General features: G+C 48.1%; 1 protein-coding gene across 2 annotated transcripts in view; it reads left to right on the top strand.

Moving 5' to 3' along the window:
- Nucleotides 1-21,709, top strand: part of LOC135394402 (major facilitator superfamily domain-containing protein 6-like) — a 171,557-nt gene that overhangs the window by 145,495 nt on the left and 4,353 nt on the right. For both annotated transcript variants that reach the window (XR_010422883.1, XM_064625130.1), the window contains exon 3: nucleotides 18,056-18,235. Coding sequence is in view for 1 of the 2 variants with exons in the window: in XM_064625130.1 (XP_064481200.1) it covers nucleotides 18,056-18,235 (180 nt within the window). In the remaining variant the exon portion in view is untranslated. The remainder of the gene's footprint in view (nucleotides 1-18,055; nucleotides 18,236-21,709) is intronic.

Genomic DNA, 21,709 nt, shown 5'->3' with positions numbered 1-21,709 from the left:
TAGAGCCATCTTGTAAGGTGTTTTCATCAGTCCGAGTAGTTGAGGATGACGAGGAGGACGCTGAGCCGAGCGGGGAACCCGCGTGCAGAGCGGGCTACGTCAGTCTGGAGCTCGGAGCTGGTGTGAGCGGATGTTCTCTGATGATAAAGCGTTATTGTTATTGCAGACTGAGTCCTTGAATCTTGACTGGCGTGGTCGACAGGGTGTATGCGAAGCATATCACGGTCAAAACTGACCACAATCCACTGGTGTTCCTCGCTCGTTCAGCATTATCGAGTGCCCGTTTAACCCGGTGGGCGTTGGCGCTTCAAAAGTATGAGTTGACTATCACACACATCCGAGGCGAAACTAACGTAGTTGTTGATACACTGTACAGGGGAGAGCCACCTGTTCCCAAGGATGGGTAGAAAAGGAGGATTGCTTTGTACTGGGGTAGCTTGTTAGATCAAATGGGTTGGGTTAGCTAAGTGGGTGTATTGTTTAGAAGGGGTGTGTTGTTGCATTTAAGGTGAGCCATGATTCCGCTGGAATGTGCCCAGGGTGAAGTTGCTGAGCTTTGTGTGTGTGCCGTGGACATGTGATGGACTTGCCGTGCTCGAGGTCCCTGTGGACTCTGAACATTTTGCAGTCTGTCTGGCAACCTCGGCGGACATGATAACAGTTGCGGGAATGCGGCACTAGGTGACTCAAGACCAGCAGCTAACTATGCAGCAGCTGCAGGTGACATCAACACGAGAAGTGCGGCCCAAGACGCAACACGAGAAGTACGGCCCAAGACGCAACGGTGAATGCTCTGAAGAGTGGAGCGTTCGACTGAGGGAACGGAGCTGACTTAAAGGGGGTAGGAGCTGAGGAGGACGAGGAGGACGATGAGCCGAGCGGGGAACCGGCGTGCAGAGCGGGCTACGTCATCTCGGAGCTCGGAGCTGGTGCGAGCGGATGTTCTCTCATGATAAAGCGTTATTGTTATTGCAGACTGGGTCCTTGAATCTTGACTCGAGTCCTGAAAGGAACTTGGTGTAGTTCTTGAGAACTTCTTTCGCATCCAAAACTTTATTACTTGTTGTTGTGGAGACTTCTTGTAGGTGCTTAAGGACCTCCAGTGCCTTGATATCAGGTCGGCCTAACAAAGCTTCCCGTAAACCAGTGACTGCAAAGACCTCCTTCGTATAGTTTGGTGTCTTCACTTGATTGTTGTTTTATCCCAGGGTGTTGATGGTATTTTGACCTGGACCCAAAAGGACTTTCATGGGGTTCTTCAACTCGCACTCCATTTCTTCAGAGTACAGGCATTGAGGTTGTAGCGGATGGTGAACACAAAGGGCCAGATCAGCGCGCGCCTCGCTCCGGAAAGCTCGGCTTCCTGGTTTGTGTTCGCCCGTCCCTCTTTCGTTAGCTCGGCCGGTCGCTCAGCTCCCTCCTCTCGTGTGGGACACTTATATCTCCACAATACTGGTGACCCGGACAAAGAACGAGAAACCTTCATCGGGAGTTTTTTGCCATGCCGCAGGTTCGATCGGACTCTTCGGCTCCCGGTTCGTCTATCTTCGCGGAAGTGGCTATGACCCTTCGCCTATCTCCATATGGGGCACACGACCCCCGCTCGGGTTTGCGCGGCTCGAAGCGTAGTTTGCTGCACGTAATATCTCCTCGCAAATAACCAAGTATGGATACGCCATCGGGGCTTTGCCTGCGGATATGGCGGCAGAGATACGTGACATTATCCTTCAGCCTCCGCGGGATACTCCATACGACACCCTGAAGAGCGAGCTGATTGCAAGAACCACTATGTCCTCTCAGTGACGCCTCCAACATTGTTAACCAACGAAGAGCTCGGGGACCAAAAGCCAACCCAACTGCTCCGAAGAATGCGTGCCACTATGGACGCCTTCCTCCTTCAGGACCTTTTTCTACACTCTCGGGATAAAGCAACCGATAGTAAAAGTAAGAAAACGTTCGATTCTTGACCGCTAGTTTACGTGTCATCATACGCTTGGGGCGATGACGGATAGTAAGGATCAAGAATCGTTCGTTTTCATACTCTTATTTTAAGCGTCAACGGCTGACGGTTACGCCATCCGTGAAATGTTTACTCTTATATATATTATCGCCTATTGCATCGTGTACCACATTGCATGAGTAAACAAAAAAGCTCTGTAGCCGTCAACGGTTCAAGGTGCCCTCCCTTCGTCTCCCAAAAGTAACATCGTGCTCCTCTTGCGCTCGCATCGGCTGCAGCGCCAACAAAGAAGGACGACCTCCGAAGAAGGAATGTTTGTTGTCGCCTCATGAGTTCCATCTTGGCTCTGAAATCGGCAATTGCATCAGGGTAATTAGAGGAACCGATGCAACAGCTGCACCTATACCTTTGACAATGAAAAGCATCATTAGTGAAATTGAAGACTCATTCAAGAGTCAGTGAATTGAAGGGTAACTCACCTACAAGACCGTGGTCTGCTGATGGGTGGCCACACATGAAACTCCAGCCAGGGGGGGGGGGGGGGGGCATTTAGCATAGGCAAACGGCGTCTACAGCAGCCCGCAGGTATCCCGAACAGTCGCAGTTTTGACAGCGTCTTCGCAGCTGCTATCTCTCCACTGCCGCTTGTACAACCATCACCTGTGCTCTGTATAACAACGAGGGGCATTCACACCGAATAAAACAAGAAATCGGTGGGGCTCACCGACGTGGTTCTGCGAAAAGTCTGCAACACTTACCTCCTGAACGCGCTCTACTTCACGACAGAGGCAAGTGCTTCCCGCCGCTCTTGAAGTCCAGGCTTGGCAGTCCAAACGTAAAACGGCACGACACGACGGAGTGGCCCTAGTGTCCATTTGATAAACATCGTCGAGCGGCCGCGTAGTAGTACGAGCGCGAGCAGAGTACACACCTGAGCAGTGGCGGATTTAAGGGGGCGCGGGGGGGGGGGGGGCGACCGCCCCCTCATACGGTCGTGTTCTCTATGTAAAAACCCTATCTGCTGGACGATGCTGCGCCGCAAAGCGCGAAATTTCCTAAAGACCCCCCTCCCCCCCCCCCATGACAGACCCTTAAATCCGCCCCTGCACCTGAGGGACCACAGCCGAAAACTTTGGGTTGCTCGAAACGCGGAAGATCCAATCGAGAAAGCCTGCGTCCAAACTGTGCACGCACACGTAGACTTTCTTGTTTTTTTGTTTTTTGTTTTTGGCAAGGTTAACCAAGAATAAGCGTAAAAGCAATGAGTCCGAGGTTGGTTTATCCGTCAAGGGGAAATTCTATGCGTCAATTTCTAAGGGTAAATGCAGAAATCACGGTAAAAACAAGTGCCTTAACGGATACAGTGCGGGGGTTCACGGATACTACAAGTGAAATACATGATAACGGATAGGGCAGTTGGCGTCGTCGTCGCATATTACGGTTACTAAGAGTAAAACACGGAGTAAGAGTTATTTTAAGAGTTGCTTTTCCGAGAGTGTACAGCGGTTGCCAGCTGAAACTCGGCGCATATTGGCGGCAGCGGGCACAGCCAGTCTCGACGACCGGGCAAAGCTGGCAGATCGTACGTATTATCGACTGGACTCCTCCTGTGTCTCGAACACTTGCTCCGGTAGAGCAGCCACCGGATCAGAACATTCCTGACCAAGATCTCTCCGGCATCGCAGCCGCCATGACAGCCATTACAACAAACCCCCAGAGTATGAATGCTACAATGGCAAATTTTACAGCTATGGTTGCCGGTATTTCAACTCGGGACCGATGGCCCCATCGTTACGATCGTTCCCACAATCCTCGCCGGCGCTCTTCCTCTCCTGCCCAGAATGGACACGCGGACACCGGCTCTTTCTGCTGGTATCATTTTAGCTTCGGTGCCAGGGCTCAGCAATGTCGGCCCCCGTGTAACTGGCCGAGGAACGGGCCAACCATCAACTGAAGGCTGCAGCAGCTGGTGCCACGCAAATCTGCCTCTTCTTCACCAAAGACAAGATCATCGATACACGATTCTCGGTCGACACCAGGGGCGGATCTAAGCATTGTGCCACCAGACTCTTCGCAACGGCGTCGCCCGATTTGAGTTACAGCCCCCAGGCCGTCAACGGTTCCCCTATACCGTATTTCGGGCGTCGTTTTCTCGCCTTAACCCTTGGCTTACGTCGAACTTAGCAGTGCGTTTTTGTCATTGCGGATATTCCCTAAGCCGTCTTGGGAGCGGATTTTCTGCGGCATTTTGAGTTATTGGTCGACGTCAAACGTCAGCGACTCGTCGATAGCGTCACCGGTCTCCATGTTCAGGGAATTTAGAGCTCTCACCAAGCCATTAGCCCAACATTCTTGCGACCTAACACCTCGCCCCACTACTTGGTCATACTCGATACTTTTCCTGACGTCACCAGCAACCCTTCTCCTGTTGTTCCAGTGCGCCACTCTGTCGCTCACCACATCATTACCAAGTAACCGACAGTGCATGTCCGGTCGCGGCGTCTTCCACCTGAACACCTGGTTATAGCTCGTCGCGAATTCGACCATATGTTAGCTCTCGGCATTGTTCGCCCGTCAAGCAGCCCGTTGGTCTCAGCGTTGCACATGGTGCCTAAGAAGGATCCTGGAAACTGGCGGCCGTGCGGTGACTATCGTGCCCTTAATGCCATCACAGTGTCTGAGAGCCAGGATTTCGCGGCGCACCTGCACGGCACATCTGATTTTCGAAGGTGGATCTTGTCAAGGCATACCACCAGATCCCTGTGGAGCCAGAACATCCCGAAAACTCCCATCACAACACCGTTCGGCGTGTTCGAATACGTCCGCATGCCATTCGGCCTCCGAAACGCCGCGCAAAGCTTCGAACGCTTTATCAACCAAGTCCTTCGCGGTCTGTCGTTCTGCTTCGCGTACATTAATGACATCTTGGTCGCCATCACTTCGCCAGAAGAGCGTGAGCTGCACCTGCGCCAACCTTTTGAGTGGCTACAGGAGTATGGCGTGGTCGTCAATGCCGTGAAGTGCGAGTTTTGTGTTTGAAGCATCGACTTCTCGGCCACCAGATCGACTCGCAGGATACCACACCTCTTCGCTCGAAGGGTCAAGCCATTGACGATTTTCCTGAACCACAAACGCACCGGAAACTGCACCAGTTCATAGGGCTGGTTAATTTCTACCGTCGTTTTCATCCTGGCTGCGGTCAAGTTCTCTTCTTTGACCTCCTTTGTGGCTCTCCTGGAGCGTCGAAAACTGTACATTGGACGTACGAAGCAGAGCAAGCCTTCTACCGCATGCTTTCTGAAGCTACGCTTCTTGCCCATCCTATCCTTGATGCTCCCACGTACCTTGTCGTTGACGCTTCAACTTTCGCGGTATAGGAGCAGCTTTACATCAGCGAGATGTCTCTGTAAGATATGTACCGCTGGGTTTCCTCTCTCACAAGCTTAAACCGACCGAGACGCGTTACAACACCTTCGGGCACGATCTTCTGGCTGTCTACCTGGCCATCAAGCACTTTCGTCATTTTCTCGAGGGAAGAGAGTTCACTGTACTTACCGCTCATAAGCCTTTGACGTTCGCCATCCTTACCAGTAGCACCTTGCATACGCCACGTGAAATACGCCACTTCGCCTTCATCAGTGAGTTCACCACGGACATCCGTCACATCAAAGGTGATCTCAATCAAGTTGCTGATGCGCTGTCTCGACCAATAATAATTGGGTGTTTACGTCGCAAGACAACTGAGATCACTGTCTCGACCAGATCCAGCCGCGGTGTGCTATATTTCCTCACACGGTATTGGTTATGACGCTCCTGCGAAGGCACAGCTGGACGACGCTGAATTGACGTGTCTTTCCAACCAACTCAATCATTTGACCATTTCCAAGGTCCCTCTACTCGTCTCGACGCAGCTTTTGTGCTGTGACACGTCAACTGGGGTACCGCGACCTTACGTCCCTCGATCCTTTCGTCGAGACGTCTTCGACGGATTTCACTCCTTGGCTCATCCGTGCATTCGTGCTACGCAGCGCCTTATATCTGCCCGCTTTGATTGGCCAAGCATGCGCAAAGACACTCGTCTTTGAGCGTAGATGAGTAGGCGATGAAAACTCTCTGTGCATGTGCAAGGGGACGTAAAAACTAAACAGTTCTGTGCACGTCCGCTTTTTTATTTCGTGCTTGTTCATTTCTTATGAGTGCCGTGCTATATGTGAGTAGTATGTAATAATATGCAGAGATAACCGCAGAAAAATGTGGCTGCCGGAAGCGCGCCTCTCTTCTCTTGACCTCTTTCTTTATAATAAATGTGAGGTCACCAGTCACGTGACCTGGTGACATCATCACGTCACGTGGTGTCGTAACGTCACTGAATCGCTGAACGAATCTTTTGAACAAATCACGAAAACGAACTGAACCAAATGAACCGATTCACTAAAACTAGTCATTTAGAGATGCGAAGCCCCGAAAAAAACCCGGAAATTTTGGGGAAATACCGTTTTCTTTTCGTTTTTTTCCTCGTCTCCGGAAAAATTGCCCAAAATTTCCCGGCGACAAAATTCAAAAATATAAAGTTTCGTGCCTTTGATGCGTTCCAACCCGCCAACAGTGGCTTAGATGCCTCTAATCTGCCAATAAACACCAACTTAGACATCCAGGGCCCGAAACTCGCCAGTTCCTTTGAGGGATAAAGTGAGGCGCTTCATGCGTCTCACGTCATCGGACGTCAGAAAACGTCATAAATTGAACGTCATGGAGACATCCGGTGGCTAGTGATTACTGATTGGTTCCCATGAGGATGAATTCGTTTTCTGAGCGATGATTGGCCGTTTTCAAATTTGTTCGCGAGCGCTCAAACAGGCGACAGCGCTGCGGCTGTGCCAGCCCCCCACAGCTCTCGCAAAATCTGTATCAAAATGCGTGTTACTGCGCACGGAGCAATCCGTGTCTCTCTATTGGTCGGACGCCACAAGCGTGTCCAGATTGGTTGCCGGAATTTGAAAAGGGCACTTCGCGCTACCTCGCCTGCGTGCTGCGTATTCCCTCGGCGGTTTCATTTGAAATTTGAACGGTGGAAGCCGGGTCGGCGGTGTCATTCGTTGGGAGGCAAGTGCGTTCGCCGTCTTATCCGTGTATTATGGTGTCTTTGATCGTGTTGTACTGTTTCTCGACACAAGCATCGGTCTACGAACAGCCAATCAAATTTCAAACTGAAGTGTTGTGAATTCTGACTCGATGAACATGTTCGAGCGCCGTCAGATCTGCATAGCGGTGACAAGAAAATAGGATTCATGAAGCAGCCGCATTTTGTTTGACGTGTAGCAGGCAAGGACATAATGATAAAGAGATTGTGCGCAAGTACGTGACAGTTGTTCGTTGCTGGGAATAAGCTTTGTGGATATGCGTGATTTGCAAGTTTGAACTTTGTTCCAGTGTGCTAGGAAGCGCTACACAATGGACTCAGTACGCTCAGTGCATGTATATGCGTCAACCTGCCGATTGTGTCATTATAACGACACAAATAAATTTCTGTTCATTACGACACTTTTCACAGTTGTTTGGGAATCGCGGAATAACTTTACGGCGTGCATAAAAGCTAGTAGACTTAGAGGTCCGGGGTAGCCGGTACAAGCCAGTATGGAAAGCAGAAGTCAGCAACAGCCAGAACCGGTCGGACTGCGAGCCAGACCGAAAGACTTCTGGTTGGAGGATTGAGGGAGCAATCGCTGAATTCTCATTGGTCGTGTGCCCAGTGTTGTGTGAATTTACCTATACTATGGGCTCTATGGGGAGTTGGTGAGAGCTGGCTGTGCTGGTTGGAACCGGCGTCCGTTTCGGACGGCTCGTGTTGAGTAGCGGTTGTGGTTGGACTATGAGTTCTATTTTTCCTGTTTAAAAACGCAAGCTGTATCATGTGAGTGTCCTCGAACAGTCACAGCTGCCAGAGAAGATGCCTGTGCAATATTTCTGCTCTGCTTCTTGGAGTAGAAACGATTCGAGAGTCCGAACGCCTCGTACCCGATACCCGATCAACGACTGCCGACAGGTAAGTTATTTGTCATTGCTTGTTGCCTTACAACACCGCATTCACTTCGTATATTGTGAATAAGTTGCTTAACAGTTACCGTAAATCGGGACAGGAATAGGCTGTGACCGAGAAAGACAGCGTACTAGCTTTGCAGATACGATGGTAGACTATATTTCTTTTCGTAAAACAATATCATCTAAATATTATGATTAAATACCCGCTCAGGTCGTACTGTATGAAGGTATGACGCTGCTGTAGTCTGCTGTAAGTACTGTACTGGCGCTGTAAGTAAGTACTGTACTGTATACTGTACTGACGCTGCTGTAAGTCTGATTCTCGGTGATTTCGCTCGACACGTTTCGTCCGACGTTGACTTAGTAGCTGTTCTGTACGTAGCGCCAAAGCCAAGTTTGTCAGGCTATTCGGCCTGAATCTATCATTGCGAAGTAGCGCAATAAAATGTATTTTTTGTACTAAGGTCGCTCGTCACACCCCATGACTGCGAGCTTCTCACAACCCTACCACCGTTCTTATTTTTCGCGTTCAATAGCACCTTTATTCTTTCTATTTACATTGCAACTTTCACATGCGTAGCTGTATATCTGATAATAATTTTCATCTTGCAGCCACTGAGCTCCAGTCCCCAGTAGCAGTCCTTGCCAGAGGCAGTCCGACATTATCAGGCTTCCTCAAGCAAATTCCGGAGCAATATTAATGTCATGCTGTTTTCGTTACCGCAGTCATGCTGTGTACGTCTCGCTTGCATAACAGTACGTTGCACAATAAAATACTTCATGGGACAAAAACAACCATCGCATTCCTGTAACTCCCACTGCATTCCGACAAATGCGAACCAAGAAAAAAACAGTGAATGGAAGAAAAGAAAAACAGGAACAACAAAACAAGACGGGGAAGCAGAGCAGAGAGGAGGAAAGTAGTGAGAGAGAAACGGATGACATATCATTTACGTCATTCGCGGCATAATCAAAAAAGAAAAAAAAATAGGGTGGCTAGTCCTCAGTCATTGGTCCAGCTCCGGAGGTCACGTGAGTTTTCAGCTACAATAGATTTCTACTACAGCTTCGCGCCCCTGCCTCCGTCTGGCCGCTCCAAGCGATCGCCATCGCGTTCACATAATGTCGGGGTTCTAGTCGGAGTGGACGGGTCGTTCTAATTACCTATCGCCGAATAGACAGCAGTCTCATGGGATGCTCTGCTCTGCATTTATGCATTTATGCATAGAGGATGAACCTAAAGCTTCTAGCTCATTGTATGCTGTGGTTTGTCCGGCAATGCTACGACTCAATTTTAAATCGAATAGAGACGCAGTAACCACCTTTGTTTCCATTTCACCCAATTTTTCGGGAAAAAACCCGACAAAACCGTTTTTTTTCAGTGATTCAAAATTTCCGGAAATTTTGCATCTCAAGTCATTTTGCTGATCACTACGAGTACACGGCTCTTTCCACATGCCCTTTCCTTTGGCTGGTGGCGCCTTTCTTTCTTTTCTTTCTTTCTTTATTTGGTAAACTAATTAGCCGAATACAGAGTCAGATATGGGACTGTTAGGGCGGAACCATTTATACAGTCCCTGAAAAAAATTAAAGGAAAAAAACATAGCAGCATACTGTCCCGAGAGGGCAAAGATACTAGATATACCACATCTTGCGTAAATATGCACTTTTGGACACTGTGAAAAGATTACAACAGCAAACACTAATTACAGACATTGATTACAGGCATTGATAACGATACATACATTGTTTGGATAATAATCATGGTCTAGTTTACAGATATAACTAGTTGCAGAGGAAGTATTTTCGACACTTCTATTTAAATTGATGGAAAGAAGTGAGATTTCTAATGTCTACTGGCAAATTATTCCATACCGTACAGCCGTAGAATTTGAAAGAGAAAAAACCAAAATTAGTCCTCGGTGTAGAGATCTCAAGCATGCCCGTGTTACGTCTGAAAGCGTAATTCATGTCACGACGACTGGGTAAAAAGTGTAGAATGTTTACAGATCCGGAGAGTATTCTGTGCATTAAGAGGGACACTTTATAGCGGACAAGATGATAAATATCATAAACTCGCAGAAAGTTAAATGCAAATGTTATTGAATCCCGAGGGCTAATTGCCAGCATGATCCGAAGTGCTCTTTTCTGTAACACATGGAGCGGGTGAAGATTATGGTGATAGGTGATACCATAAAGTTCAAGGGCATAGGAAATATGGGAGTAAATTAAGGCGTAGTATACAGTAAGAAGCGTAGTGATAGGAACCAGGTTGCGAAGTCGGGCTAGAGCGTATAAGCCAGGCGATATTTTTTCACGAACATACACGATGTGTTCGTGCGCCTTCTGTTGACGCACCCTTTCGCAACACTTTCAATCGTTCTAAACCTCCCTACAGAACCAGTGCCGCGATAAGTAAACAAGCGAGGGTGAGCAGTGTGACGCCACAGGGACACCAACGCCCCAAAAGCGCGTTTTTCTCATTATCTTGATTCCCTGACGCTTGTACCATTACAATAATTAAAACTTGAACGTCATGAGGTGCAGAAGTGTCGAAATTGGCGGAAACTACATGCGGGAACACACAAGAACACACTAAAAGGACAACAGAACGAGGGAATCCCCATCCCCATTTTTTTTTTCATTATCACATCACGTTTTCCATCACCCTAGGAATATCATCACCATCACCCCGAAGAGTCTCGTTAGTCGTGAGATGCAGCGGCAAGCTCTCTGTAGTCAGAACACGAAAAACTTGCTCTCTGCCAACGTCCCTCGAAGTCACCATTCGCGCCGTGACTTCGCGTCACCTGGGTATTAGAGGGCACCTATCCGACGCCGACCTGACCACGTTTCGCGTTTCCTCGACGTGTCTACCTTCACTGCGCGCCGGAAAGGTTCCGGCACTGGTTCCGGAAGGTTCCAAGGTTACCTCTATTCCCCCATGCCGATCGATTTGCCGGAGCTCGACTTGGTGAGTGAAAGAGTGATCTCTCCGCGAATACCGTTTATGCAGATCCGGCGCCTCGGTCATGCCCTCATGCACGGCGGCGATCAATACAGCCTTAATACATCATCTTTAATAACCTTGAAGGAAAGATAAGATGCCGAAACATAGAGATAAGATGGTTGTACATGATGGAAAGGAACTCTGAGACAAGGAAAAGGCGTACGAAAAGACGTTGTCGTCCTACGTACGCCCCCCCCCCTTCAATGTCTTAGAGTTCCCTTCCAGCAATTAATTAATTAATAACCTTTCTGCAAACATATATAACAAACATTTTATAAACAAATTTGCAGACCGTCACGGCAAGTGTTGCGACATTTAGCGGCAATGCTAAACGTTTAATCTGCGTCAGCAAAAGTGACTAACACCTGCCGCTGAAAATCGCAACAGCTTCTGGGATCGTCTGCGAGTTTATTCTGAGTATGTCGTTTCACAGCCGTCGCTTTTTCTATATTAACTACTTTTATACTATACTATATTTTATATAGAAATTAATATGTCTTGCAGGGGCGTTTGACGCTAAGCAACTTTCCTACGAGCCCTTTCCCACGAAATTGACATCACTCCAGAGTTATTGCTATTTTGTCGTGACAGCTGGCAGAAGCCGGAAAAGAGCCGCAACTATACGGGGAGGAGCTTCCGGAGAATCTCCTCATCGGCTCGCGTGACATCTCCGTGACATGCAGCCTCCTCTCCCACTCTTCCACTCACGTATTACCTGCAGCAGGAGAGGCCGCGCCGACATGTCTTCAACCATACGCCCTTCTTGTGATCGAATTTCAAACCCCGTGGATTTCAATGCTTTATAATGCCGATAGTGGTTTATAGAGCTCGAATCGGCGAAAAGTGATTCGGTAAATCAGGGAATACACTACACGCGATAAGAAATATCCACGAATTAACGCTTGGAGAACGAACGAACTTGGAGAACGAACAAAATAATGTACGCATTTTTTGGCTTATACAAGTTTGGATGAATCCGAAAGACATTTCTTACGTTCCCGGCAAGGGGGGGGGGGGGGTATCGTTTATCTAAAGAAATAAAAAAATAAGAAAGAGAGGGCGGTCTGCCTGCCGAGGCGGTTCCCGGCGATTGAGGGATTTTGGATTACCGGGTCACATAGCATATAAGTTTCGCACATGGGGTGAAAATAAAGGCATAATTGTGCAGACACTCGCTGAAGGGAATCGGACCAGAACAGCAGGTCACGCGATGTGCAGGACGTAATGCCTGATTTGTCACATGCGACCCCAAACGGGTTCCGACCTTGGAAGGAAATGTTGCATCTTTACGTATCGCATCTTTTGCATCTTTACTTTTAATGTTGTATCTTTACGTCATACTCTTCAACCATAGAAATTCCTTTGCTACTTCCGCCATCACATATACAAACAATACCTTATTAGAATAATATGCAAGATACGCCAATTCCATCCGCATACACCAAGACTGACAAACTCGCTTGGATATTTTCATATTATTACCCACGTTTACGTGGAGCATACTGGGTCCGTCTATTATCAGCTGTTTCAGCTCCTGGCCAGCAATATAGGAAAATGCTCGGCCTTGCTCTCAAATGCAATCAACTCAACATTTTTCTCTGAAATTCATACTGAACGTCCACACAATTTTTCGTTTTACTTGCAACGGGACGCCAGCCTACGTGTGATGCTTTTGCAGAACATGGTGTGCACTTCACCTTAGGTCGCAGTTTACTGTAAATATGAAAATGCGCAACAAAGACAGAAATCTCCAGTGTCAATCTTCGTATTGTGTGGCTTTCCTTCTACGTTGCGTGACTGAGGGGGTGTTCCAATACTTGGATCTACGAGAAGACGTCTGACTGTAGAGCTAGGTAGACGTCTAGGGGCGCGGATTTAGAACAAATCTTGCGCAACGTCCGCCATCTGTCGGACGACGTAGGAACTACGTCCCACACTAAAATACCAATAGCAGTTTAAATTGGTCAGTTAGCGCTGAGATATCAATAGGAGATAGCGCTGAGGTACGCCTGAGATATCACTACGTGACCTATAGGCCGCAGACTCGCTAGACGTGGAAACCTCAATGTCATCTACAGGCGTGACAATTTCATACATACGTATTTTTTCTTACGTACGTTTTCATACGTATTTCATTCGTACAATTTCAAAACATCAAACAATGGCGTGGATGCCGTCGACTAGTCTGCATAGCTAGTCTGCATCGGTGCAGACTATGCGGCATGGAGGAAGGAAACACAGGAGCGGACCTTCCAACTTTTTGCCATTGGGACGGGCTTACCAGCCTTCGCATTGCATTCTGGGATGCTCCTGTCTACCATATGACCGCTCACGTGACCCCAAGAGCATGCACAGGCCAGCTCCCAAAGCAGACGTCGGGAGTCGTGATTGTCTTGCAGTTCAGATATCTGCATTGTGATGAACGCCGCGCGTCCAGTTTTATTTGTGTGTTCGGAGGTTTACTCTCCGCTTACCCTTCTACTACAAGATCAGTCACGGTCTGCAGGACAAGCACGCAGGACTAGAAACATCATTCGTGGCAGCGATGAAGACGTGGACACGTTTTGTGTGTTTGTTGCTGAAGTGGTAAAGCATGCCAGTAATCAAACTTGTACAACAATGGAGGAAATCTGATGAATCTGCAGCTGTAGCAGAGCGCAGGCTTGCAAACGAACGATTCAAGATGACTCTCTCACAGACAGGGGTACGAAACAACCGATCAAGTACGTGGTTACGAATGAAACGTTATTCTCGTGAGAGAGCGCTGCTTCCTGTTGAACGACAGCCGCAACCGCGGTAAGAACACGTTGTTTCCGCAATGGTGCTCACATTTTAAGAGTAAATGACTTTGGAAAAGCATAAAAGCAGCGCGAGCAACAAAGCGTTGCTAAACCGAAACGTTAGAGAGGATCACGTGGTGGACAGGAAGTAATGGCGGTTTTGACAGCAGCGACCGCCAGAGGGGTCCCACGGAAATCTGTTCGAAACGGCCGCTCCTGTGTTTCCTTCCTCCATGCTATGCGGGGTGCGTCTTAGTAGGGGATATAAAAAATGTAAGGCGCCATCTCCCGTACACACCAATGACTACGCCGGCCATCTTGGTTATGTCGAGAACCGTGAAGGGGGCTCAAATCGTGAAGCATTCAAAACATACACGCTGGGGTACAGAATAAATTTTTACCCACTACGCATGGTTAACGCAGCATAATGATCATACAGTTGTTCGCTAAACAACGTGACTTTCAAATATCAAGCAGCAACTGGCAATGAACATCACGTGTCTGGAACCACACCCGCGAAGCACATGCACCGTGCCTGTACAACTTCCTTTGCGGCACAGCCCCTCGTGCATGTTAAGTCTAGTTTACCGTAAGCTCATCATAGCATAATGTACCATACCTAATGTAAACGTGGCATGCTTCTTCTTCTACGTACTTTGAAGGCGCTGCGACACTGGCAAGGCGTACGCGCTTAGGCGCGTTCTTTTTTAAGGAAAAGTGCTGCAATCGTGCTGCACCAGTTCTTAAGTACACGCGAGGTGTAGACACACTTCCGAACCAGTTGCACTGACGCGACACCACCGGCTCCTAAAAAGAATGAGGAAGTGCAGACCTCGTCGTCTGCTACAGAGCGTATTCTTGTGGTAGCATGGCGGTGTTGTAGCCTGCTTTCTTCCGTTTGTTCGCGCTTTGTTTGTACTCACAATTCGTAAGCGGTAATTGGGAGATTCTCGTTCCTTATGGCGTCCTCTTTTAACAGCGCAAATGCTCACAATAATACCCGAATAATTATTACCGCACGTTGAGTGTTCTGCTTTGGACGGACAGGTGATAAATCAAGTACAAGTGATCGTGTTTCCGTAATGTGCAATATATGTTGTTCATCCGGATCACGTCATCGTCATTCTAGCTTTTGGAGATGATACCAATTTTGCGACGCTGATGGAGATGGAGGGGTACAAAAGAGCCAGGTGACGAGCGCACATATCAGTTTACTTCTGCGTTAACTGTGCGAACAAGAAGCATGACAGGTATTTAAAAAAACACACATAAATCCTGCTTGATGTCACAAGTAAATACTCCTCGTCTTGAATTATACGCTCGTCGTTATCCTACAACACCGGGTCACAAACGAACTGCTCTATACGCCATCTTGTCGTCTGATGCTCTGCACCCTTCCCTTGCACGACCGGGATACCTCGTGCAAGAAAATCGAAAACTAGTGCAGAACTAGGTCAGCACTTCCCCAAAATGAATGGGGACGCGCAGGTACACTACGAGTGCATGACAAAAGCAATGTGGGAGTGTTGCAGTCCTTGCACTAGCTCAGGCGGTGTAGGTAAAAAGAACGCAGCTACTGATGAAGGGAGAGTACACGGGTAGCGTACATCTCGAGAGGAGGACGCCGCCGACGCACATACGAGGGTGGTTCCATAAGTTTCCGGCCCGAGGTAGAAAATGCGCGCGAATTAGGAAAATGCGATTAAGGGCGCGTGGCGCCATCTGTTGGAGGGCCGGAGCACCACCCTCAACCCTCTCTGTGCTTTTGTCGGTTGGAGAGCGGCATTTCAAACTGCCAGGGTGCACTCTTCAGTTAAAATAGAAAAAATCGAGTACCACGCTGTGATAAAATTCTTTACAAAAGAGGGACTTTCGCCTAGAGAAATTAAAGCGCGACTGGACAACGTGTACAGGGAAGCCTCTCCGTCGTACACAACGGTAAAAGACTGGGCTAAGCAGTTTCGACTGGGGCGAGAGTCCATTGAAGATGATCCACGCGATGGTCGTCCAGTGGGAGTGGTGACACAAGAAAATTTGTCTCTTGTCGAGGAGGAAGTGCTGAGGGACAGGCGTCTGAAGGTGAAGGAAATCTCAGAAAGGCTGGGGCTTTCCAAAACAACCGTTTTTCGCATCATCGGCGAGGGCCTTCACATGAAAAAGGTCAGTGCGAGATGGGTGCCACGACTTCTCTCGTCAGTTCAAAAGCAACAGCGCGTCGTCTGTGCCAAAGAGTTTTTGGAGCTCTGTCAAGAGAACGAAGAAGAAATATTGAAGTCAATTGTCACAGGGGATGAGACTATGGTGCTCTACTATGACGCCCTTTCGAAAAAGGAGTCGATGGAATGGCGCAAACCAGGAGAAGCACCCCCAAGAAAAGCCAAGGTCACACAATCCACAAAGAAGATCACGGCAACAATGTTTTGGGATTGTCACGGGATCCTCCTCATCGACTTCAAAGAGAGGAACACCACAGTCAAAGCGACTTATTATGCTTCACTCCTGCACCGACTGCGAGACGCCATCAAGGAAAAGAGGCGCGGCAGGTTGAGTCGAGGTGTCCGGTTGCTCCAGGACAATGCCCCTGTCCACACGGCTTCTGTTGCCAAGGCTGCACTGAAGGAGTGCGGCTTCGAAGAAATCCACCACCCACCCTACACTCCAGACTTGGCACCGAGTGACTACTTCCTGTTCTGACACTTGAAGAGGGATCTTAGAGGACGGAGATTTCAAAACGATAGTCAGGTGCAAGAGGCAGTTTTCCAGCATTTTGCGGACAAAACTTCGGAGTATTTTTTCAAGGGTATAAGAATGCTGTATGAAAGGTGTCAAAAGTGCATCGAAGTTAAAGGGACTATCGCATCCGGGAACGTATGTACGATACCGAAAGGGTAATGTTTTTCACCACTTCAGAGTCAACTTTGCCAAATTTCTCTTCCGAAAACAGCTTACATATTAAGTAAACGAGTTTCAAAGATCCGCATTCCATCTGCAGCCACGACGATGATGACGTAAGCCAGGCGCACCAATTGGAGCGCAGCGCAGGCGATTGTCTCCGAGATCGTCTGCTTGTCGTTCGCATCGCAATATACTGACTGAGTGAAAAGTCCTCGGTAAATACGCTGACTTTCGCTTACCAGTATGAGTGCAGACGTAACCATGTTACGTGAAACACGGCGTTACGCTCCTGGCTGTACGAACACGTTCAACGTTAACCAGAAACAACATTCCGCGAGCCGGTAACAGAGAAGACGCCGTCCCCTAGCATTCCGCCTCGCCCGCCCGCCTGTCGGTCGGTTGCCAAGGCTACCAAGGTCCCTCCGGCCGCTCCGTGATTGGTATTCTCCATGTCAAAGGGCGCGCAGTGATTGGCCTCGTCCGTGTGACGTTTCCAGAGAGGGAATCCAGGAATGCGTCGTCTGCTCTTGCCAAGTTTTATATCAAACTACACAGGAACAACGCTGCCAATTCGCGTCGGGTTTTCGGCGTTATTATCAGTGATGAACGCGGAGTAAAAAAGCACTACAGTTTCGGAATCGACCGGGACGGATGCGATAGTCCCTTTAAGGGTGACTATGTCGAAAAGTGATACACTTGTTTCGTCTCCATGACTATTAAAAGTTGGTCGGGCCGGAAACTTATGGAACTACCCTCGTATGTTCCAAACGGCATGGTAACACGCTGAAATCATTTCTCCACATGTCATGGTCTAAGGCGGGAAAACGTCCCCCTTCCATGCGGCTCTGATTACACAGGTATGTTACACCGCATGGTTGGCACAACCAATATGTGTTGCGGTTGATAGTTCTTGTAAGGGTTACTGAAATGGACGCGTAATATCGCCCTGTTTTTGAGCGGACTCGTCCTTACAGATCATACCCATTTTCATTTGTCAGAAAAATGGTGGGAATTTGATTCATAAGCGAAAGCTAAGTGTCATTGAAGCGTCAAGGGCCTACCAATGGTTCCCTGATCCGGCAGCATAAAGTCAGGTCGCCAAGACTTCTATTTTTCGTGCGAAAACAAATGTTGAAAGTGCAGGAGTTGTGAGAGTTGTCCGGCGAGCTTGTTCACTGATGGAAAACAACAGCCGGCCCAGAAAATATTTCAAATAAAGTCCCGTTTTCCCAAACGCATTCGACTTCATAACACAGGTTCTCAGACACGACTCGTGCCTCCACATTTTTAGAGTCGTTCGGAGCAAGTTCCAAACCTTCCGCGACATTGGGACCAAACCTGTCAGACACATAAATCGTCATTTCTTCGCAGGTCGAGGCGCCGGCAGCGTTTTAGGAGGCACGGCAATGTACTTCCTGGGAGCGGCAACTGCATTCCGAATCATGGCTGGAGTAGCAGCCCTCACGTCTTTGTCTTACGCCACAATCTACTACTGTTGTTTGAATAAGCCCTGGGTCAAAAGGAGAAGTACTACAAACCAAGTTGCAACAGGTATGAGTTGGCCACCCTATAGTGTTTTCGATGCAACTACGCGGTTAATGTTACAATTTCACGAACAAGTTGCGTTGAGGTTGAGTAAAAGGGGTGGGCGGAGGAGTTCACAGGGATGTAGAAGACGATACCGTGGAAGTAATAAAATAATAAGTAATTATTGGTCAAATAATGATAAGTGCTGCTACGAAACGGCCCTGAAAATAGACGATTTCAGGAAATCCTAGTGCTGCTTGCGCACGCGTTGCATCCTGTGCGCTAACTGTCATGGGGGAAGGAAGAATTGTCCTTGACGTTTCTTTTTCGCTGACCGTTCCCATTGACATGCACCAATATTTTTAGTAAGGCTCTCTACGAGGATGAAACCAACTGAATTTTGTTAGCTGTAGTGTAGTGTATCTAGTCGCCAGTATTTTTTCATTGTTCCTGATAGATTATTTGTGTCTGACTAATGAGACTAATTAGCTATCTCTTATATAGCTTTAATATACGTATAACTACAGGTACGTAATATACAGGTTTTTTACGTTTTACATATTTTTTTTATATAACAAGGCTGTGAGAGCAGCGCTGATGCTATTTTGGCAGGCGGGTTATGCGGCCAGGCGGACATCCTGCGTATGTAACTACTGGACGACTAATTAGCTAAAATTCATTAATTAACTTATTAATTTGATACTGTCTGGGAGATGCGAGATTCTAGAATTGGAGGCAGTCATTATCTAAATCCACTGTCCTCGTTAAATACCCTGACAAGCGAACGTACTTTGAGAGAAAAATTGCCAAATTTCGCTATACGAATGGGCCCGAAAACAGAACTACGCACTACTTGAGTGCCGAAAGAGCGGCAAACATTCCACGTGAAAGGGTCACGTGCTTCGGAGCGATGAAGCCGGACGCAAAAGCCGCTGATCTGTTGGCCAAATAGATGGCTCTACTGCCCGACAGTTGCCTACCTCTGTGAGGCCGACAACAGCGAGCTCTTTCAGCACCACTACCACCGCCACCACGGCTCTCCGGCGCAGATAAACTGAAGCTGGAGTCGTTTCTGCGCTGGAGAAGTGCGTAGTTCTGGTTTCTGCCCATTTGCAAATGGGGGCGACCTTGCAAATGTACAAACCGAAATGTAGCTGGAAAAAAATTGAGAAAACGTCGTTTCGAGGCGCGCAAATTGTTGGCCGAGCTCAGTTCTCCGTCAGACTAGTGCAAGATGCGGCGGAAGAAGAAAATCGGTCCTTCCTGTTTCCTTCTCGCTCTCTACTTTGCGTTTTCCAACCATGCTGCCGTTATCAGCAGAAGCTTTGCAAAGGGAAGTGAAAAGGCAGCTACATTGCCTCCTCGTATCGCTTCTCTCGAAGATCTGAGCGCGGCCTGCAATTTGCGCGACTCGAAACGACGGCTTTCGCAGTATTTTTTCCTGCTATTACCCAGTGTAGTAACGTGAGGTAAAAAAAACGTGAGGTTGACTTTGGCAAATTTCGAACATCAATGGGAAAATCCAATTTCTCGCGAAATAAATTTGATAAAAGTGCTCGGAAGCCATGGAAAAATCTCCCCCGAGATAAATAGCGTTGACCCCATAGTGTTCAAACAAGTACATTTTTTTAACGATTTTTTCACGTTAGGTGAAACACCCTGTATATACACGGCGCTTTTTAATCCTTTACAGAATTTTTATTAAAAAAGCTACGAGAGCAGCATAGATGTCGTTCTTGCAGTAGAGTTATACGACCTGGCAATCCTCTCGAAAAGACTAGCTACCTAAAATTCATTACCTCTTTAATTAGGGATTTCGGGCAAAAGCGAGATAGCAGAATGGAAGACGATCCTCGTTGAAAGCCCATTCTGTCGTGTAAAATCTTGATACGAGCGCGTGCACGTGAAATATCCATCGCTGAATTTCGCTATGCAAATGAGACCAAACAGAGACGAAAACAGCGCGCCCAGGGAGCGCATCACCTTCGCTGACGGAGGCGCCCGGGACGACTGGGCGCGACTGGGCCGCCAAGCGGTTGATCTGGGCAGCCGATCAGCACCTTCCCCCATCATCTTTATCGCTCCAAAGCACGCGGTGCTCGGACGTGCAATGAGTGCTGTGCTCCGTGCGCTCCCGGTCGCCGCTGTTTCGGCTCATTTGCATATCAAAATTCGGCGATGGATAGTTCAACGCACGTGCGCGTTTCAGGATTTTTGAAACATGGAATGGCTTTCAAAGAGGATTGTCTCCCATTCTGCTATCTCGCTTTTGCTCGAAATCCCCTAGTCAAAGAGTTAAGTAATGCATTTTAGGTAATTAGCCATTTCGTAGTTACTTTCTTCGAGAGGTTGTCTCGGTAGAGTTCCTTTAGAAGACGACCTGGGACGCTCCTCCATTCCTCCAGAGCGTTAGTGGTGACATTGTATATCTCCGTGTGGCCGACAACGGCGAGCTGTTTCATTAGCACAACCACCACCACCCACTACCACCGATAGGCTGCCCGTCTGGCCGTATAACTCAACTGCAAAAATGACATCTATGTTGCTATCATAGCTTTTTATAAAACAATCTGTAAATAATAAAGGGACGCCCTGTATATGCTATATAATATAGAGGGTGTTTTTTTTACAGCAGTAGCTGTATGAGGGAGGTTTTGTCAATGTCACGGCGTGGTTTCCGGCATTTTACTCGGCGCGCCAGTGGCTGGCGCAGCAGCAAGTCTGAGAGCAGATGAAAAAGAAAAAGAAGGCGGCAGTCGTGCGAGGTGTGCCAGCGCAATCAGTATACCACTATCAATAGACCACCCGCTGTTTGCAAACAGTCTACGTCACAACGCCAGATGTCGCGACTCGTCGTTGGCAAAATAAAGCCACGTGCGTTGGCAGTCCCGCCGATCACATGAGTTGTTTTGATGGTTGTTTCCGAGGATGGATACCATACTCAAAACGATACAGCGCAACAACGACGGCAAGAAGGATCAGACAAACGCAGGCGCTATGTACCAACTCGCCCAACTATCCCCATTAAGTGGATGCCATTGCGCGAAGGAGATACGAAGGAAAACTTAGGCTGCGTTCCAATACCCCGGTTAGTCGACTGCCTACCGATCTAACCGGAAGTGCCTCCATGTTAAGGTTTGTTCCAATTCCCGCCTAGACTGCTATCCAGGCGTCTTTCGCCTAGTCTGCATCGATGCACACTAGCTATGCGTCTCAGTGGTCGTCGCTGACAGCAGCCGTGAAAATTAATACGCGTGTCGACAACATCGATGCTCTTAGGTCTGGTGCGTTTACGGCGTTCAACAATAAGTCCAAAAAAGAGATATTTTATCTAATTTATTTATTGAAAATACAAGAAAATACAAGAATCGCGCATTTATTGGAATACTACGCCGTAACAGCAATGAGGCGTGACGGCATTTTCGCTGATCACTGTGTTCTGCAATATAACGATACGCAGGTAGAATGCATCGACAATTGAGTTAAATTATTTAATTA

The sequence above is a fragment of the Ornithodoros turicata genome, chromosome 5 (genome assembly GCF_037126465.1).
Source record: "Ornithodoros turicata isolate Travis chromosome 5, ASM3712646v1, whole genome shotgun sequence".
In the NCBI taxonomy this organism is placed as follows: domain Eukaryota; kingdom Metazoa; phylum Arthropoda; class Arachnida; order Ixodida; family Argasidae; genus Ornithodoros; species Ornithodoros turicata.
Note: the sequence above shows the minus strand (reverse complement) of the source record. Positions and strands in the feature narration are given on the sequence as shown.